At 45.7% G+C, this 20,283-nt stretch overlaps 2 protein-coding genes across 9 annotated transcripts in view; both read left to right on the top strand.

Annotated features, from left to right (window-relative positions):
* The window catches only part of RALGAPB (Ral GTPase activating protein non-catalytic subunit beta), an 85,061-nt gene extending 73,992 nt beyond the window's left edge, over positions 1-11,069 (top strand). For 7 of the 8 annotated variants that reach the window (XM_033094488.1, XM_033094486.1, XM_033094485.1 and 4 more), the window contains 5 exons: positions 909-1,045; positions 3,380-3,488; positions 4,288-4,366; positions 6,564-6,712; positions 7,209-11,069. In XM_033094488.1, the coding sequence (XP_032950379.1) occupies positions 909-1,045; positions 3,380-3,488; positions 4,288-4,366; positions 6,564-6,712; positions 7,209-7,402 (668 nt within the window). In that variant the 3' untranslated portion in view covers positions 7,403-11,069. The remainder of the gene's footprint in view (positions 1-908; positions 1,046-3,379; positions 3,489-4,287; positions 4,367-6,563; positions 6,713-7,208) is intronic. The other variant, XM_033094487.1, reaches the window with a different exon arrangement.
* A 2,512-nt stretch (positions 11,070-13,581) lies between these two features.
* Positions 13,582-20,068, top strand: ADIG (adipogenin). The gene is made up of 3 exons (XM_033094305.1): positions 13,582-13,747; positions 17,489-17,621; positions 19,312-20,068. The coding sequence occupies exons 1-2, from the start codon at positions 13,591-13,593 to the stop codon at positions 17,605-17,607; spliced, it is 276 nt and encodes a 91-aa protein (XP_032950196.1). The 5' UTR covers positions 13,582-13,590; the 3' UTR covers positions 17,608-17,621; positions 19,312-20,068.
* The last annotated feature ends 215 nt before the right edge of the window (positions 20,069-20,283 follow it).

Genomic DNA, 20,283 nt, shown 5'->3' with positions numbered 1-20,283 from the left:
CAGTCTCACCTCCAGGCTACTGACTTTTCATGTGCTCTGCTTTCGCAGCCTTCTCACCTTTGTACTTGGACCCTTAATTTCCTACTCTAGGCCCCTCCCTGTCTCTGTGGGGATGTTTGTGTCCCTGGCAGGAGCGGCCTTCCATGGGCTAGGTCAGTATCTTAGCAGGTGTTTGCCGTTGTGTCAGGGCTGTGATCTACCACCTAATTCCAGAAGCCAGGCCTCGTCTGTCTTCTGTGGGGCGAGTCCTGCCTGGTGTCTCTGGCCCAGCCTGTTTGCACCAGCCCAGTTCTAGAGCTAGGTCAGTGTCCTTGCACTGTAGTTCCCACAGTTGAGCCTTCACCTCCTGTTATGGAACATCCTCTGTGCCAACTGTGCCCCCATCTGTCTGTATTTTTCTTTTTTATAACTCTGTGTTTGCTTCCAGCCAGATCACTCCTTAATAACAGAGACTAGGTCCTCTGTAGCTTTGGGATGCCCCAGTGCTACTTGGCACCATGCTACATGATTGAATATATAATCAAAATAATTTGGAGAATAACAGATGGCTTTTATTATATTCTACATCTGAAAAGTCAAATATTTTCTAGTCTTACCTTATCCTGGAGAGCAGGAGCCGGCAAACTACAGCACACAAGCCAAATTCAGAACACCAAGAGGGGTTTTTACATTTTTAAAGGGTTATAAATCAAATACAAAGAAGAATATGCAACAGAGACCTATATAGCCAGCAAAGCCTAAAATATTTATTACCTGACCCCTTGCAGAAAAAGTATGCCAACCCATGCTCTAAAAGCAATGCTTTGCTTAAGTGACTTAGCTTAGACGATTAGCATAATTAGTTTAAACACTTTTGCTCCAAAGAAAGTAGTAGGTATTATAATAATTTTTTTTCTTTACCTTCATAGCTGATTCATTGGAAAGTAATGTCTCAGACCAAGATAGTGATTCAAATATGGATCTTATGCCAGGAATCCTGAAACAGCCGTCCCTAACACTTGAGCTTTTCCCTAATCACACAGACAATCTTAATTCCTCACAAAGGGTAAGTCACTTTATTGATGTATATCCAAAAATTTGTAGCGAAATGGGTGTAATTTTAGAATCATGCCTGAAAAGCTTTTAACTTTAACCCAGAGAGTAATTATAGCTGTACTCGTTCACTGGTATCTTCATTTTTAAAAATCGAATTTTCACAGTTTTCTTTTTTTCAGCTTTCAGCAAATAGTTCATCCTAAGACAGCCTATGTGGTTTTTCTCGATTTAGCCATTCTGGTACCTGCTTGGTTGTCTCACCCATTTCTTCTCAAGCCTAGGTTTTTAATTTGGTCCCAAAAATAACCACTAAAGGTATGGCAGTGGCTCGACACCTTTAATCACGCGACATTCAACTTAAACAGGTCTGGCTACATAGAAATGGTAGCAATGTGGAGACTAGCCCAGTGAGTGAATGAACATACTGAATGAGGCACACAGCAGCTACTATTAATACAAGAAGAGAGCATTTTGCTTTTATACTTTTTTCTTCCCGTGTCACTGGATGTTATGTCTTTACCTGTGTTTTTTCTGCTCATATTACCTCTTAATCCTTACTGGAAAGGAACCAGTTAAGTGAAAGCAAGAGTACAGGATCAGTTCCTAAGTGTAAGAAGATAGATTTTTAAAAAACACACAAAAATAACAAAGACCAAAGAAGTATATACTTGACGGAAGCCATGCTTCCATTGTACAAGATTTTAATTTGGCTCCTTCCACAGCAAAAATTATTTTTAACAGGAGTATATGCTTAAAGTATATGGGAGAAGTTTTCCCCTTTAAAATTGATTTAGGAAAAACAGTTAAGTTGTATAGGACTCTCTGAAAGAGACTGATTTTGAAAATCCGGAGTCGCTATATTTAAAAATGTTTCACAGAATACAGTTTGGAGCTGAACAAGTCCGTGTTGGGTGGCAATGCAGGAGTTTAGCCAGATCTAATAGTCAGAGATTGGCTGCCCTTGTACTCATTTTCTGACCACCAGCATAGTTATTCCTTAACATCCAAGGACTGACAACTCTTAAAGCACATTGTTTTTACTTATCACATACTTTACAGTAGACTACTAACAAACTAAAAAAAGAAAAGTGATCATTATCTTAATAGATGCAAAAACAAAAAAACAAAAAACACTTTAGCAGCATTGGAGGAAAAAAGGTCAGTGTGGTAGGCAGAATGCTACGACCACCTCCAATGACTCTTGCCCTTGTACAATGTCATCCGCTTGCATGTGGGTGGAACCTGTGATATGATGAGATAGCCTGTGATTGTTACATTATATGGAGAAGGGATTTTGTGGCTGTAATTAAGGTTACTTTGAGTTAATCAACAGGGAGATCAATCTAGGTAGGCCTGACCTACTCACAGGAGCCCTTTACATCTAGGATTGGAAGTCAGAGCTGGAGAAAGTCAGAGATTCAAAGCTGATTAGGAGCCACGATGCTAAGAAAATAGTCTCTGAGTGGGTTGCATGTCTGTCACTACTTTGAGGGAAAGCTCTTTTTCAGTCATTTTCTGTGAATTCCACAATGGCAACAGGAATCGAGGGGATTGATTGCCATGGTCTCTGGTCATCTAGGAAAGACATGTATATTTTTGTGCTAAGAAAGCAGTTTTATTTTTAAAATTCAGCGTAAGTGTGGGATTCTTCCTCTGTACACAGAGCGTTGTTCCGGGCTTTAGCATTAACTCAGCTCGGCTTCGTGCCCTAACAGTGATGGGGCTCAGAGTGCCACGCCAGTTGCCGGGGCACCACATAGTCCTATTAGCCTTTCAGAGAAACTTAAAGCCAGTTGGGTGGGCAGGGGAGCCACAAGCAGACGGTGCCTACTAGTGAAGACTTGAGCAACTTTTCTTTTTCCTTTTTGCTGACAAGAAAAAGGAATTTTTGTGCCCTCGATTGCAGTTGGTCTGAGAACTAGGAAGAGCTTGCGGATGGGACATTTAGAGATAAGACTCCCAGGCAAATCAGCAGTGTTGCTGTGATGGAGAAGCATGCTGCCTTCTGGCCGTGTGGAGAGACTCAAGTCCTTCAAGCGCTCATGAAGACATTCCCGCAAATTTTATTTTTATTCATATCAATTGTGATTGTTCGGTATTCCTTACCTTTTTTCCCCTTGAGGATTTTAGACCTTCAGTTCCTTGTTTTAGATTGAGGTTTGATAAAGGGAGAAGCCAATTAAGAGCTTGGTGGCAAATGTCTTTCACACTTTTTTTCTGAACTGATTTCCCATGACTTGCTACTTACGTCACTGGGCAGCTTGATACATGTATGGTTGTAACTTTATTAAGCTTGTTCTTTTTTTCTTTTTCCTCCTCTTCTGCTTTTCTCTGCCTCATGCAGCTCAGTCCCAGTTCCAGAATGAAGAAGCTGCCTCAGGGTCGCCCTGTGCCTCCCCTCGGACCTGAGACAAGAGTTTCTGTAGTCTGGGTAGAACGCTATGATGATATAGGTACTGTATAAGGACTCTGACTGTACATGCGGTTACAGCAGAATGACAGTGACTTGGGAAATGTCTAAAGGGAGCAGCAGCACAGGCGCAGTGTGGCGGCCAAGGGCTGGGACTGGAGTTTAGCAAGCCTGGGTTTGTATCCCGGCTCCACCACTCACTCATTTCCTTAGCCTTAGATGACTCATTGTTAAATGGAGACACTCATGGCACCTACTTATTTCATAGTCGTGAAGATTTGATGAGTCTAGTGGATACAGAGTCTTCAGCTGTGCGTGGTGTGACAGTTAACGGTTTGTCCCCATTTGGTCCCACTTGCCCCAGGACCTCTGGAAAGGGAGTGGGTGCATTTCCCTCATCCTCTTCCCACGAACCCTCCTGTCTAGTTTTAGTGTGAAGATTCATTTGTCCTTGGGAATTCTGCTATGGATAACTTCCTTGTGACTTTTATATCAGCAACATAAGAGCATTAGAAATGCATATTTAGTCTAGACTCTCATCCAGCTCAGAGTTTGTGGGAAAGTGTGATAGCTGCTTTCCAATCCCTCCAAAACCCTTTCCAAGCCCTCAAAAGACTATAGAGTATGTTCTATAAAAATCTCTGCTTTAGATGAACTTGGCAGAAGTATGTCTTGAGGGAGAATTTTTGTATTTGTGAGGAATAGTTAGGATTATGCAGTGTAGGAGAGCACAGTCATGTTTGTTGCCTGCTGGTGTAAAGAGATTAAAAAATTAGATTTCCTGTTATTTGTTTGGGAAATAGGAGGGAGATATTAATTGTAATGCGATTATTTTCTTGCAGAAAACTTTCCCCTCTCAGACCTGATGACAGAAATCAGTACTGGTGTGGAAACTACTGCAAATAGTAGCACTTCTCTGAGGTACACTCTTACTGGCTGAAAGTTTATCAGCATGTCTTTAAGTATAGAGAAACCTGTGTTTTAGAGTATGTTGATTGCAGTTTAATCAAGCAATAGACAATGAAACAGAAGCGATGAAGGCAATAATAAACATAATTAGAGAAAAAGAATCAAAGAAGTTGGTAGATAAATGCACAAGGTGATCAAATTAGCAGGATTTTTAAATGGCATAATTTAACTGCTGCTTTACATTTATCTGCAGCAAAAGAAAACATGAAGGCAATTAAGTATTAATGAAGACTGTAATAATAGGGTAACAATGTTAGATAGACATAATGGAGTAAAATTGGTCAAAACATTCTGGGTAGGTAGTTAAAATAGCCTCATCAAATGAGCTATTTAATGGAAACGTATTTCTAAATAAAATGCAATACTAACTTTATTATAATGTTAAGATTTCTATTGTAGCACGCAAAGGATAAAAAGAAAATAATATGATTGCAAGAATAGTAACAATGTATCTGTATAGCCATTATAGTTCCAAGGCTTTTTGCTTGCCTGTTTTTGATTGAAACACATACTTTAAAATAACTCCAGCGGTACAATTATCATCTTTGTTTTACAAATGAGATAAAATAGGCTCATAGAGGTTCCTCGGCATCACATATTCAGTAAATAAATAAGAAAAGGATCTAAACCCAAATGCTAACCTCATTTCGCACATCTCAGTAGAGCTACCCTTGATATTCAAGCTAAACTTGATATTTTGATTTGGAGTAAGTTCCCTTCTATTTACATGATCTGATTCGTATTGCATGTAAGATGAATTTAGTCTAACATTGTTAAATGATTGTTGTAGGAATGAAGTAAGTAAAGATGATTTATTTTAACATTTCAGAATTTCTAGAAGAGGGCAAGTCATTCTTAAAACTTTGTATTATTTTATGCGGAAATACAAAGTGAATTACAGGTATCCTAACATTCTAATTACATAAGTATGCATCTCCAAAAAATTAAGAACACTTTTCCAATAAAGATGACATTATCACAATAATAAAGTTACTAACAATTCCTTGATTTCATGTAGTAACCAGTTTATATTCACATTTATCCATTTTCCCTAAACATCATTTACAGATAATTTGTTCAAATCAGAATCCACTTCAGGACGTTGCATCCTGTATTGTTTCAGTCTCTTTTAATCCAGAACAATCCTGTTTTTACTTTTTCTCCATGACACTGACTTACTAAAGAGACTAGAGTAGTTTTCATGAGATGGACTTTTCTAGAACTAGTTTGGAAAAGAACTTGTAAGTGTCTTGTACTTTTTAAAAATCTTTTTAGGTCAAAAATTCTCAGACTGTAAAATTTGTATTTTATTGGTAGATTAGTGAAGTTTAGAATTTGTCTTGGGGGCAGAATTCGTATAGGATCGATTTTTATTTAACGTCTTAAAAAATTGCTTCACTGTTGCTTTGGCCAAAATCACTTTACCTGCACAGAAAGAAAGCTCACCGTGTTGCAAAAGGAAAAAACAACCAACCCTGACATGTAGCGCCACAGAGTCACACAAGTACCTATAGATGCATTGGCATGTCCCTGACACGTAAGGTGTCATTCAGTTTTCCAAAGATACAGTTGTTGGCTATAGTGCCCATTATCTGTCAGCGGCTTGGATGGCTTTGGCTCAGCCAAGATGTGGCCATTTGTCACCTCTGCTGAGGAGGCCCTCCCAACCTCCTCCCTCCACCCCTGAAAAAAAATGACATCGGGGGTTCCCATAGTGGGCGTGAGCTGTACTCTCACTTCTCTGTCAGCGTTGGCTGTAGTGGAATTCCCTGCACTCGGAACAGCCCCTTTTGTTCCCTGTAAGGAGGAGGAACTAAGTGAAAGGCCCGTATTTGGTTGCTAGATTTGCAACTCCTCACAATAGATTTCTCTGGCCTTTTCTTCCACCCTGTGTCCCAGTGGTTCTCTAAGCACATTTTTAGTGCCTTTTTTGTCAGGTTAACAAGCCTGACCCCAGTGATGGTATTTAGGGTCAGGTGTTGGCAGGAGCTTTATCCTGGGCCGCCAGAAAGAGGACTCTGAGCAGACTGACTCTTCTTGGCTCTTCTCAAACACTGCTTGGCAACAAGTCCCCGTGGTATTCTTGTATTATACGTGAGGGACTTCAACCCTTGATTATCTGGGGTAAAGAAAGTTTTCTTTTCTTAAGATCCACCACTCTTGAAAAAGAAGTTCCTGTCATCTTCATCCACCCGTTAAACACTGGATTATTCCGGATAAAAATTCAAGGAGCCACTGGAAAATTTAACATGGTCATCCCTCTTGTGGATGGGATGATTGTCAGCAGGCGAGCACTCGGTAAGGTCTTCACGTACGGCTGACGGGTTAAGAGTTCTTGCTTTTTCTCTTTAACATTTTTATGACCCAAAAAGAAGTAGAAATAAGGAAACAGGGACATTACTTAATAGGTCCCACATGTGAAAAATGCTGTGGTCTTGGTAAAAAGGAAGCATGTTTAGTTTTGTTCCAAACTGTGCTTCATCTGGTGAGTATGAGTAGAACTATAATTCACAAGCTTCCTATTGGGAAATGAAGATAGTTGTTTGAAATCCAGGGCAGGACGTGGGTTTTCAGACCAGATTTTGATTCTGTTTTTCCTTTCCGTTGTGTGTTTTCTCTGACAGTTTTGTCTTAGTGGAGCGCCGTCCTTGTCTCCGGGGACGGGCCTTTTTGCAAATGGAATGAAATGATACAGTTAGAGTTTGAGGAGAGTGGTTCACATCAGTAATCAGTACTGACGGTTCACCTACCTGACCGGTTGTTCACACTGATTTTAAAACCCTCTGTTTTCAAGGTTTTCTGGTGAGGCAGACTGTAATTAATATTTGTAGAAGAAAGAGACTGGAGAGCGACTCCTACAGTCCGCCACACGTTCGCCGGAAACAGAAAATCGCCGACATTGTCAACAAGTACCGGAACAAGCAGTTGGAGCCAGAGTTTTATACTTCGCTCTTCCAGGAGGTTGGACTCAGAAGCTGCAGTTCTTAGACCACTGTCTGTCTAGGACTCTTGAACTTCAGTTTGGGGCCATAATATCAAAGCAAAACAATTGAATAGGTGATCACTGTAAAAATAAAAAACATCACTCCCCAAGAGCTTACTGTTTAATCACCAGATAGAAGAAACATTATAAACCCATTTGATAGAAGACTTCTGGCTTTCTAGTGAAATGGGCTCCCAGACACAATCATACTCCTGCTGGTAATGATGATATACATTTTAGCCATAAACTTCCTTTTTAAAATGATAATTTTAGTTAAATCTAAGCCTTTTGAGGAGAAAGGCTTTTATGCATCTCAGTTAAACACGTGCATTGGTAGTATCAAATTTGCAAATTAGAAGTTGAAGATAGTTTTATACCTCACTTTTTAGGAGGTTGTGTCCAAAATTAAAATCTGTCTCAGAATCTTCCAGGACATTTAAAGACTCTTGTTGACAGCGTGGAGGAGAAGGAAAGAAATCTCATCTTTCTGCTCGCTCGTAGGTCCATTTGTCATCCAACTGTCCAGCTGACAGAAAAGAACATAAATGTTTTCTGCTCAGATAAGAAGTCTGACATTAAAATATTTCATTCTCTCTCCAATTTCAAAAAGTTGTTGTTCTCATCAATGCACAGACCTGACTGAAGGCCTTAGTTTCTGGGCGGCCCAGGAACAGATCTAAAATGGAGGCACAGCCTTGTCCTTTATTGGGGGTGCAAATGGAGTTTGTGGGGTTAAATGCTATGACAGCAGCAATGCCTCCACTTTCGGCAGTGTTGTCTAGCTCCGTGATACAATGACAGGTTACACATTTGTAATTCCTTGGTAATTTCTTGGTTAAATAGTAAGAAATGTAAATTTATAACAAGGATTGAAAATTATTTGGTTTTTTTCCACTGTCTCTTATTTCAGGACCAAGCAGGAGACTGCAGTAGTTTATGAAGGATTCTAATTTGTGGTTCAGGAAATAGCCTCTCACCGCTACTAATTCAGATCTCTCCCAGAGAGCTACTGGTTCCATCATCATTGACAAACATTAGTGACCACCCTTTCGGGCGGCTGCTGATAGAAATGGCTGTTGTTGTCATTTGGAAATTCTTCTGTTACCTCGCTGCTACTTTTCTGCCAGGGATAAATGTTTTGAGGTGGCCAGACCCAGAACTTCTTTACAAAGATTCCTGTTACAGTGCTAGAGTATACACTGCTCATTTCTCCTATTCTTATGTGCGTTCTTCTTTATTAAGATTATTTTATGTTAAGACAAGTGACATTTAAAGTCCAAAGAAGAGTGATCACAGTTGTATAGGGGTGATTTCACACTTGAACTCTGATGTCAGTAGATTCTGTAGGTCAGGGCTACAATGGCCTGTTTGGTTTGATGTTTTGGTAGTTTAATTAGGGGGTGTGGGATAGTGTAGGGCCTAAATCCCTGTGCAGATATTTTTGTTCCAGAAGTGTGTATTTTGTCATCTGTAAGCAAGAAATGTGGGCATAATGGCTCTTGGTTTTAAGTTTGCCGTACTTTTCTTCTTCATGTTTGTTTTAAGCTCAGGTAAAGGAAACCTCCACCTTCTATGACTCCAGTTTCCATTCAGGTATAATGTTTTTCAGTAATTGATTTTCTTTTTCATTTGGGCAATAAATTGATGTTTCGAGATGGTAGCATGGGGGGAGGGGATTATGATAAAGTTTAGCAAGTTCTACCCTGAAAATGTTTTCATAGCTCAGCAGGTATAAGGTGAGGTTTAACAACTTTCATGGAAATTCCAGATTGATGGTTCAAGGGGAAAATGGGCCTTTGTTCTAGTGGACGTGAACAAAGAAGGCTTGTGTAACTCATAACATTCCAGAGGTTAAAAATAACTGATGTAGGTCTACTTCCCTCAGTGTGATTTTTCAGATAAAACTTTTACCTTTGGCTTCGTTTTACTGTCAGCAAAATGTACTGTGGTGTGCATGTCGGGGGTGGGCTTCCTGGTCCTTTAATTTACTCTAATTTCTGGCAATTTTTTGTAATTCGAATGGCTTTGGTAAGTGAATAGCTGTGTTGAATGCAGTTTGTGATCTGAAAGACTTTATGGTCTCCCAGGGAAGGAGGGATGGATTCAGGACTGTGCAGCCCCCAAAGGCATGAAGCCCCAGCATGTAAGACACAGACAGTGTAGGACCGCTGGTTCCTTCCGCTCAAAATAACATCGACCTAAAAGGAGCGTGGTGAGGACCCTTGGACCTTTCACTGGTATGGGTTTGAGTTCATAGTCACTGAGTTCACCCAACTGCCCTTGTTAAGAGTCTTTGAGTAGAATAATGGCGGAGGAGCGTATTTAATCCCAATGACAGTCTTTAGTCGTCCACGTGGTAGGTTTGCTAGCATGTGATCATAACCTTTGGGGCGAAGCCAGGACGGCTTGGGCCGTGGCCTAAACAGTTTAGTTGCTGCATGTGACAAGCGCACGAGGAGGTGGATGAGCATGGCATTCAGTGACAAGGAAAGTGTCACCCAAGGGACAGAGGCAGGTAGTCCCTCCACTCCTTTCCCACATTTCGGGGATGGAGGCTTTCTTCCTCCTCCTCTAGCTGGGAGCACTGAGGACAGTGAGGGGAGCTTTTGTCAGGTTTAATCCTTTCCTTGTTCAGCTACCCTCCCTTTGGTCCAGTGCTTCCGCCTCCCCCTCCACCCCCCCTGCTGCCCATTGGCCTTTTGACTGGAATAGTTACAAGGTAGGTCGACCGCCTCCTGCCCTGCCCGCCCCACACACACGGGCGCACATTTGTACCTCCATGCTGCCCTCCATTCCCCAGTCCTCTACTTCAGGGCAGCCCATTCTCCTCTGGACTCATTTATAAATACAAAAACCTACATCTTTGGCCAGTAATGTCGTGAGGCCTCCACAAATGGTTACTTCTGCCTACACTGAGGAAGTACTTGTCAGGCTCTGCAGACTGATTTTTAGAGAGGCAGAGTCTTTGAGAGCATTTATTTCTGCTGGAAGGTGGAACTTTACCCAGAGTGGGAGTCAGCCTGGCTCAGATGTGTTTTGCAGTAGATGGTTAAAAATGTATTGAAGGTAATTTGACACTCCTGCTGGCAGTAGTTCTCCATTCAGCATTTAAAAATCCATTCAGGTTATGTCTTCATAAAAAAAAATTGATTTCTCTGTTTACATGAAACAATGAGTTATGTTAAATGGTCTGTTGTAAGGATTTCCATGACAGCCTCTTTTCCTGAGACGGAGAGATGGGAGGTAATCCCCCAGCTCAATGTGGAATTAAACTGTGGGTTCTCAGTAGCTAAAGAAGCCATGTACTGTATAGTGTTTTTCTTAGGGTATCAACTCATGTTCTTCAGATGCTTTTTTCTTTTTTTTAATGGTGAGGGAAAAGGTATAATTTGGGATTCCACAGTGCCTTGCATACAGTAGGCGCCCAATAAATACTTGTTGAAGCAAATGAAGTTTCCCAAGTCCTCGTCTCTTGCAGTGACCAACATCTTTCTCCTCCAAAGGGCTTGGCAGTTGTGGCTAAAAATAAGCAGTATCATTCTGTGCTTGAAATCATATATACAATTTGTATGAATTTCGGTATGTTGCCAAGACATGATCTTTTTCTTATTGTATTTTCTGTAAATATTTCTGGCACTGAACTGTAAAGTAAAGGCGAAATGTAAATATGAAGGTGCACTCGTGTCCCCTCGCCTCCTGTGTTTTCTCTTCGTTGGTGAGGGAAGAAGGCCCAGAGGCTTGTTTGTATTTATGCCGATCCTTTGTCCAGAAGAAACCCATGGAATATTGAATGTAATACATTTAGTCAATTAAATTTTAAGGAGATTCTTATCTAATAACGTCGTGTGTGCTTTTGGTTTCAGGCCGGGGGAGTTGGCTCCGGCATGGGTGTTCCTAATTTGCTCTTCCCAGGGGGGTTCTGCTTTGGCCGTCCTTCATCATTTAGGTCTGGGTTTTCACCCTGGCTGTGTCGAGTTTCATCAAGTATTTACAATTCGATTAATTTTAAAAGTTGGCTTCCTATGCTGGGAGGAGCTTGTGTAATTAAAGCACTGCCAACAGAGGCCCATCTTGCAGAGGCTGGCAGTTGCCAAGGGGCTGGCTGGCTGTGTGTTGGGAACACGGAAATGGCAGCCATGCTCTCTGCCTGCAGAAAAATCTGAGTTCTGCCAGGGCTGGCCAGTCAGGAAAGGGGAGAGGCGCAGAGAGGTGATCACTGCCCCTTTGAATAGAGTTGGCTGCAGAGGGTTCCACGGCTCCAGATTAGCACTTTAATGCCTAGATCTTACATGGTGGGTTGGTGGTACCATTTGAGGAAACTGATGTGTGCCTTTGCGGAGAGCCACCCCTCCAGCCTAGCACTGACCATGCGACGTCGCCCTGAAGTGCGCTTGGAAGCCAGGCCTGGGAGCTGCCCCCCTTGCAGGTGTGTGTCCACACCTGCTCTGCCTGCTCACCATAGGACCCCCAGGTGGGCCCTCGTGGCCAGGGAAGCTCCCTGGGCTGACTGCACTGTGGCCCTGTTTGTGGATCTGGCAAGAAAATGTGTGCGAAGCCTTTCCCATCTGTGCTGTCCAGTTCTTTCTCACCCCAGCCCCTTCAGGACCCAGTGCGCAGAAATCACCCCCAACCCAGACAAGACCACTAGCGCCTCGTCTTGACCTCGGTCTTGAGTGGCACAGCCCACCTGGACACTGTGCTTCTTGCACACACATTCTAATACCATCTGTCCAGACGTCCTTTTCCGGGAACTCCGGTCATCCCTCAGCTGGGCTAAGACTCCCTCTAAACACAGTGGTCCTCCAAGCCCCCGCTTTTTCCTCCCCTCCCCTCCTCTCCATCCCGTTTTTACTGTGGCTGGCCCCACGTGCCGTTCTCCCTGGGCTGGTGGCTTCCTCTAAGGGGGTCCTTTACCCCATGAATCCTTTAGGTCTGCCCCCCACTTCCTGAAGCTGTTCCCCCATCCTGGAGCTGGGGCTGCCCAACTTTCCAGTGTTCCACGAAATGCCATAGTTTCAGAATCAAGTCTGCATCAGACTGGTTGTCCATTAATGGAAGTTCTGACTCAGTGGAACAGGATGAACGTGGAAATCTGCATGTGGAGTAAGTACCTGCCAGCCCCCACCCACCTGCCAGCAGTGACAGAGGCAGGTGGTCTGAGGACCCTCATGGAGAATACCAGATTCTGCCTCCTTCCCCTCCACAAGCAGCAGCCCTTCCTCATGTGGACTTCCCACACCAGTCAGGCTCCCAGCCTGGCCCGTCTCCCTCCAGCTCAGGGACTGTCAGGCCCTGGGAGGTCCAGAGCCCCCTTCCTGCCACGATTCCTGGCACATGGAAGTTGACTAACTACTTCATGAATGAATGAGTGAGTGAATTAATGAGTGAGATAGGAGGTAAGGAGGGCATTTAGGCGTATTCTGCCCACTTGGGAGCAAAAGGAATGAGGTTAAAGCCTTAGAAGCCCCTCGCTGAAAACCCTAATAAGGAGAGGTGCTGAAGCTTCCAGATTAAAGAATGATAATTTATTGAGGGCCTATACTATGTGTTAGAAAGTTTTTAAATGGCAGCCCGGTGACCCAATCTGGCTCGGCAGACTTGTCTAACAATGTTTTACGTTTGATTCAACATTGTTAAATTGGGAGATTTCACATAAAAATCCAGATTTAGGGGCTCTCTTGGAAAAGTCAGGAGAGCTGGCAACACTGGCCCTGCATTTCCCGCATCTCAGTTCTTGGCTGGAGCTGACATCTGCCCACTTTAGAGGCACTGAGCCCCATCCAGTCTGCACACTCCCACACAGTAAATGTGGGCACGTGTAGCCAGAATTTTGGGACCAGAGAGCTGGCTGGCTCCTGGAGGAATCCGAGACCTCAGACATATGAACACCCACCTGGGGGCAGTGTTTATTTCAGCACTTATTTTTCTAACTTTTAGCAGCTTGGTGAGGTAAGGATTATTTCTATCCTACAACTGCATCGGGGAGGTGGCACATGAACCCACTAGCACCTTAGCAGGGCTCCAAGCCCAAGCTTTGCTTCTCACTGCCCCGGCTCCTGTCCAAAACAGCTCTCCCTTCACCTGAAGGACACTGTGACTTCCCTGTGACGTCACCAGCTCAGTCACAATTGGGCTGAGAGCAGAGCGTGGCCCAGCCCACCAGGTCCCCAGGGCAACCCTGCCAGCCCAGCCCATGCTGGCCCGGCTTAGCCACACACACGCCATGAAGTATCCTCTGGTACCGCTGGTGAACGACCTCACGTTTTCTTTCCTGGTGTTCTGGCTCTGCCTGCCCGTGGGCTTGCTGCTGTCCTTGCTGATCGTCTGGTTTCACTTCTTACTTAGCCAAGGTGAGCTGCCCAGGCGGGGTCCTAATCCTGGAGCTGGGCAGGGGGCTCTGAAACCATTGCAGAGAGAGGGGCTTCCTTCAGGCCTTTTCACAGCTGCCTCACAGTTGACAGGTGGTCACCTGAAAGAGAAAAGGACTGACTTGGTAGTTTAGAGTTTCTTAACCAAGAGTCCGAGAGTGAATCCCCAAGTTTGACTGGGAAGCAATACATATGTGTGCATGTATGTGTCCCCTTAGGGCCACTGCTAGCACGTAAGGTCTTTGGTGCTAGCAGGGTCCTCAGAAATAGGTGTCCCCTCTGGGCCGATGAATTAGTAAACAGTGCCGCCTCCTGTGAATGCAGCCAGGGCACAAGGCTCTGAGCAGAGCATGGGCTGGATTTCAGTCCCTCTCACCCCTTTAGCTCCGTGCTTTTGTGCAATAAACAACTTGCTCAATGGGGTATGGCAGCCTTAGGCATTTATCAGGGGCCCAGTGACACACAGTTTTCTGCCCAGACCACACATCAGGGACGATCTGGGTTTCTCTGGGGCACAGGATCACTGCACCTGGCGGATATTCGTCCTGAGCTCAGCATACTACCAAGAGAAGCAGGAGGCAGGTGGAGCTGACCAGGAGGGAAGCTGGGGTCCGGTGGGCAAGGATGCAGCCTGGCCACGTGGCGGGACTGACACTGTTCTGTCAGGCGTCCGGTCTCCCTGGGCCTCTTCCTGGCGACTGCTTGACCTCCCAGCCCATGACCTTTGGCCAACTGGGCAGGGAGGGCCCTGAGTGTGCTGCCACGTCTGGTCAGATAGCACTGAGACAGGGTGAGCAGTTCCCCCACCGACCTGCCCCATACTCAAATGTGGGGCTGGTTATGGTGTAATTATTAGGAGTTCCTGGCAGGAGCTTCCAGAAAATGCTGGTTTAAAGTATGATCTCCTCATTCCCAGGGTGGACCCCAGACCTCCCTGAGGGGCACATCTCGGGCGTCAGACCAATGGCTGGTGAAGCCGTCTTCACCAGTAGTGGCTATAGAAGCCATCTGTCCGGAGTCTAGGAGCCGTGAGCCCCGATTTCAGCCTTGCCCCTTAAGAGTTCATAATAATAGCTAAGCTTTTTTGAACACTGTGTGCTAGGCCTTGTGCTAAACACTTGATGGGCATCATTTCATTTAGTCTTCAGGATAACCTGTGAAATAATCCTTATTGTACAACAGAAAACCGAGGCTCAGAGAAGCAACCCGTCCAAGGTCACACACTTATGAAGTAGTTAAGAGTGCCGATTGTCTGGTGTCAAATCCTGGCTCTGCCACCTACCAGCTGTGCGACTTTGGGCAGATCCTCCCTGAGCCTTAGTTTTCTCATCTACCAAATGGAGATAATAATGGTCCCCCTACCCTTTGGGGCTGTGGAGAGATGCACACAGTATGTGTATACGTGTGGCACATAGTAGGTGCTTATAGGCTGAGAAATATCCAGTCGGTATGTTTCATCAAGGAGTGGCTTTGGATGGCTTCTCTGGAAGGGGGTGCAATACATATGTGTGCATGTATGTGTCCCCTTAGGGCCACTGCTAGTTACCTAAGGTCTAAGGCACTACTCTCCAAGTCATTCTCCTTGGAGGCCCTGCTCTAAAGCCATCCACAAGCTGCCCTGCCCCGACTCCTTCTCCCACTCTCTCCTGAGAGGCTGTTTACCCACCGACATCTCACATGGCACTAAGAAATGAGTCCTTTTGTTAATTTTGCAATGACCAGAAACCATCCTTAAAGTGAGGTAAGCAACCCTCCCTCAGGGTCCCCGTCTTCTTGGAACTCTCAGTATTATTGCATTTGTTCTGTCTTTGTGCTAGGAACTGGCCCCAACCCAGGGTATGGGCCTGCCAGGGTTTGGGGGGGTTGGGGCTTGCGACACTCTAGCCTGTGGCTTTCTAGTCTGCTGGGGATCTTTTCACTGGAGTCAGTTTGGCCTGGAAACCAGTATGAAAAACAGACAAGAGTAGCTCTGATTGCCCCTCCCCCCAGCCCCCAACCCCCCAGTCTGGATCAGCAGGGCATTTTCAGGGCCCAGGAGGCAGAGTTGAGCAGCGAGTGCCATGTGGCCCACGAGGACACGATTTCCCAAGTCAAGAAAGGAGCAAGTGGGGAGGAGAAGGGAGCTGCCTGGTGAGCGGGCACTAAGGCAAGAAAAGATTGTGGACAGCTGAGCCCTGGAGAAGCTGGCCTAGGGACAACATCAATCCCCGACCATGACATGAGGAGAGAGGACGAAGCCACACGTGCCCTTCAAGGGGAAGATACTGTACTGAGGACATTTCCTTTGTGATTTGAAAGTAACTGACAGAAAGAAGAAGGGAAACCTCCAAAGACGTGGAATTAGGGCTGAGACAGAGAAGTGGCACCAGAGGCCACGCCTGTTGAGGGTCCTACCCATCTCTCATGCTGGTCCTTGGAGCAAGTTGTTAATTTCAAAGCTGCCTTTGAGTTCCCTGACTTCAAACAGGTGCACCGATGGAAACCCCCGGGCCTGTGGAGTGGGAGGCGGATTTGAGTCCAGCAGACCACTTTCTGGCTGTGAGACCCAACATTTCACCTTTCTGAGATTTCCTCATTATAGAATGTGAGTAACAACAGCAATTGCCTTCAGGAAGTTGTTAAGAGGATTAAATGAGAAAATGCATGTGAAACACTTAGCACGTAGTATGTGTTCAGAAAACAATTACTGTGTCTAGTGAGCAAAAGACACTTCAAGCCATCATGCTGATTTTTAACTCATGGTAACGGCCAACATTGTGGATGATCCATCTTACATGTCTTATTTCTGAGGAAGTTAACCCTCATCACAGAAGAGGCTACTATTATGCCCATTTTACAGATGAGGGCACTGAGGCTCAGCCTCTTCTGTCTCCTGCTCTTGGTCTGCAGTCTGAGGGCTCTCTTCAGCTTCCTTTACTTCTCTGCAATCAGTGAAACAGGAGTATACGTAGTAAGAAAAATAATAATCTCCCTGCCCCATCTCCTTTCTCACGTTGCCTTCCCAAGGTAAGCCATGTTAGCAAGCTCATGTACCTCTAATGTCACGTGTAGGTTTCCCCAAAATATGGGGGAGAGAGTGTTCTACCATATACATTTCTCTGCGACTTGCTTGTAGTGCATCATAGATGTCCTGCAGGTAGAAAGATACAGGCCTAATGCAGTCATTTTCACAGCTTCATGACATCCCATTGGAGGGATGTGCCAGGTCTCCATTTGGTGGGAGTCTGCCAGATTTCAGCCAACCAGACTTCTTATGATGGACACACACACACACACATGGTTTCCAGGGTGTTTTATTGCTTGTGTGTGTGTTACCACAAAACAGTGCTGCAGTGGAAGTCATGATACATACGTATTCAGATATTTGTTAATGAAGGGACTGGTGGACAAATGAATGGTTGGGTCTGTGTCTCCTCCGTGCATGCTCTGGACCACTCCCAATACAGGCAGGTAATTTGTTCGCCTCTAGGGTCCTTCCTTGTTTAGTAGGTGGATAGGGCCACTTTCTGAGCCACAGGACAACCTTCTTTCTGATCCCTTATCACAGTCAAGGCCCTGACGTCTTCCTGAGGTCTGAGCTGTCCCATATGTCATGATTCTGCCATGGCAACCTGGCCTTAGGCAAAGCTGCAGGGATGCGTAGGCCCGGTGGGGGCTCCTTTTGCGTCAGGGGTAGGAGACAAGATGTGACCACCCAAGAGGCCTTGTCTTATACCTCCACAGATTCAGAGGAAAATGACTCAGATTTATGCTTTGATTGGGAGTCCTGGAGCAAAGGCCCAGCCGAGTTTCGTCGTGACAAGACACGCCAAAGCCAAAAGGAGGAGAGGCCCGGCTGGTGAGCATGTCATGCCAGGTAAGGCCCTTCTAGGGAGGTGGGGTTAGGGGAGAAGCGGGAGCCTCAGAACCTACCCCCAGCCTTGGGCGGCTGCCACGTGGAGAGCTGGTTCCTTTCACCCTATTGGAGAGCTTGCCATCTCTGCCATGTCCAAGAACCTTCTGCCTCATCGGGTTGGAGACCTGCTTTTGCCCTGTTGGAGGACCAGCCATCTCTGCCGTGAAGACTTTTCTTACAAAGTTCTCTCCTACCCTTTACTTCTTGACCTCACGTCTCACAACTCTCCTTGTGGACTTTGCATTGACTCTTCCCTCTGCCTGGAACCTTTCTCCCCCAGGCAGCCACTTGGTGCATCCCCTCACCTCTCAGGTTTTGCTCAAATTCACTTTTTTCAGCGGGGCCCCCTGACCACCTCCTTTAATATTACCATCTCTCCCCGGCTCCATGACCCCCTTACTCTGCTCTCTTTTTTCTTATGCCATCGGCAGCACTTATCACCTTCTTACATGTACCCACAGCAATACCTGATCCATAGTGGGGACTCAGTAGATATTTGAAAAGGAATAACAGCAATAATAATTAATAATAATAAGAAGAACTGATACTGGGTGCTTAGGAGGTACCAGGGCCCGTGCTGAGCAGTTCCTTTCCACAAGCTCATATATGAAATCCTACAAAGAGGATATTATTCTTACCTCCGTTTTACAAATGAGAGCGGCAGTGCAGTTAAGCAATTGCCCAGAGTCACAGAGGTCCCGTTGCACAGCGAGGAGACCTCACCCATTCCAATTAGGCAAAATGCTGCCTCTAAGCCATTGACCCAAATGTGTGGCTCTCGCTCTCGTCTTCCTGCTGAGCTATAGTATCTGTCTGCTTGACCCCTTTTCATGGCCAGAACAGGATTTTTTTTTTTTTTTGGTATCCCCTTTTCTACCCAACAAAGCAAAACACCAACGTGATCTCCTGCCAGCCTTTCTCCATCTCCATGTACAGAACCACCATCGATTGGTCCAGCTGCTGGAGCCACACACCTCGGGGCAGATTCATGCCTTTCTTTTTCTCCCATCCCATCCAGTCCTGCCCATTCTCCATCTCTCACATGTCCGTTTGTCTCTGTCCCCACTGCCACCACAGCCAGGCTTGCTCTGAAGTCTGCTTCATCAACATGTCACTAAACCCCTACTCTGCCCCCTGGGGGTCACAACGTGGAGCCCCAGCCTGTCTGAAGGGAGGAAGGAGATGGGAGTGAGAAGCAGGGGCCCTCACTTACTCTGTCACAGTGATTCTTAGCCTTTCTGGGTCACAACCTTGACAGCTGAGGGTTCTTTCCCCAGAAAAACACACACACACACGTGCATGCACTCAGAGTTCTGTTTATGGGGCCGGTTTCACAGGGTGTGACTTGTGTGGCCCCACCAGGTCCCATGTTCGGGAGAGCTTGTGCTTGCTGTAATGCTCTGCTGTTACTGTCTTAAAAGTCTTCATTTTTGAACAAGGGGCCCCACGTGTTCATTTTTTTATGGGCCCCACAAATTATGTAGCCTGTCCTGTTTGTGTACAATTAGGAGGATAAGAAAAAGAGATGTCCGAACTCTGCTCAGAGACCCTCTCCCATTTATATAGAGCCCTCTCCACTCCCATCATGTATCTATCCCGTTCTTACTCGCATTCCGTTGTCATCCCTAACCCAACCTGCGTTTGTTCCCAGCTTGCTTACCCTGGAGTCAGCTGGGCAGTGGCAATGGTCGAAGTGGAAGGGAGAGACTCACCGGGGAGGGAAGAGGACTTTGGCGAGTGAAGTGCTTCCCTGGGACCCCCACCGATGGACACACAAGTGCCTCCGGAGGACCAGCTATTCTCCATTACAGACGATGCCCCCAGGCCCCCAGGGAGGAGCCCAAGTCTGTAAAGATGGTCTAAGCAGGCACACAGGGCAAAGATGGTGACTCCATTCAGAGGCCATCCTAGGGCAGGGCTGGGCCAGAGGGTGTGGGTCCATAGTAAAGAAACCAGAGGCTTCCTGTGATCCGGAGACCCCTGACAAATGCGCTGGGCCTGGCCAACTCCATTCTTTCAACGAGCTGTGGGGCCTGAGCCCAGCCCCAGCCGTGGCACCAACCTGAGCCATTGCCAACCCCCTTGGGAATCCCTGACCCTCCTTCCCATCTGTTCAGAAGGCTGGGTGATCTTGCTCTGCGATCAGACTCACTCACCTTGATTAGCCTTCAGGTTGATTTTAATATTAGAATGAATATTGATTTTATAAATATCTACAGGCGTCTCCCACATGCCTAGTTGTGCTAAGGAGAGCTCATGTTTAACGAGTGCTTACTGTGCCCCTGGCTCTGTTCTGGGTGGCGCTTTTACACACATTCTTGTTTTTAACCCTCACAAGAATTCTATGCGGTAGGGTCTTTGGTTATCTCTGTTTTGTAGATGGGGAAACTGAGGCCCAGAGGAGTCAATAAACTTGTTGAATCACAATGGTGGTGTTGGGGTTTGGACGTAGGCCCGGTGACTCTAGAGCTTGGCCCCAAGCTGCTACGCCAATTCTTCTCCAGGTTGGGGTGTTGGAGGAGTCATTAGGGGTGCACTTTGAAGAAATCCCAACCTGTCCTTGCACCCCACTGGCTACCCAGAGGCAGCAGTTTGGATGGTCTGGAGAAGGGGGTGGGAGGGC

This window comes from Rhinolophus ferrumequinum, chromosome 23 (assembly GCF_004115265.2).
Source record: "Rhinolophus ferrumequinum isolate MPI-CBG mRhiFer1 chromosome 23, mRhiFer1_v1.p, whole genome shotgun sequence".
NCBI lineage: Eukaryota > Metazoa > Chordata > Mammalia > Chiroptera > Rhinolophidae > Rhinolophus > Rhinolophus ferrumequinum.
The sequence above is the reverse complement of the archived record's forward strand: the minus strand, read 5'-3'. Positions and strand labels throughout refer to the sequence as shown.

Coding starts and splice junctions, on each gene's coding strand:
- ADIG (XM_033094305.1), top strand. CDS start 13,591: ATGCTGGCCCGGCTTAGCCACACACACGCCATGAAGTATCCTCTGGTA. Junction 13,748..17,488: donor TCACTTCTTACTTAGCCAAG/GTGAGCTGCCCA, acceptor ATACCTCCACAG/ATTCAGAGGAAAATGACTCA.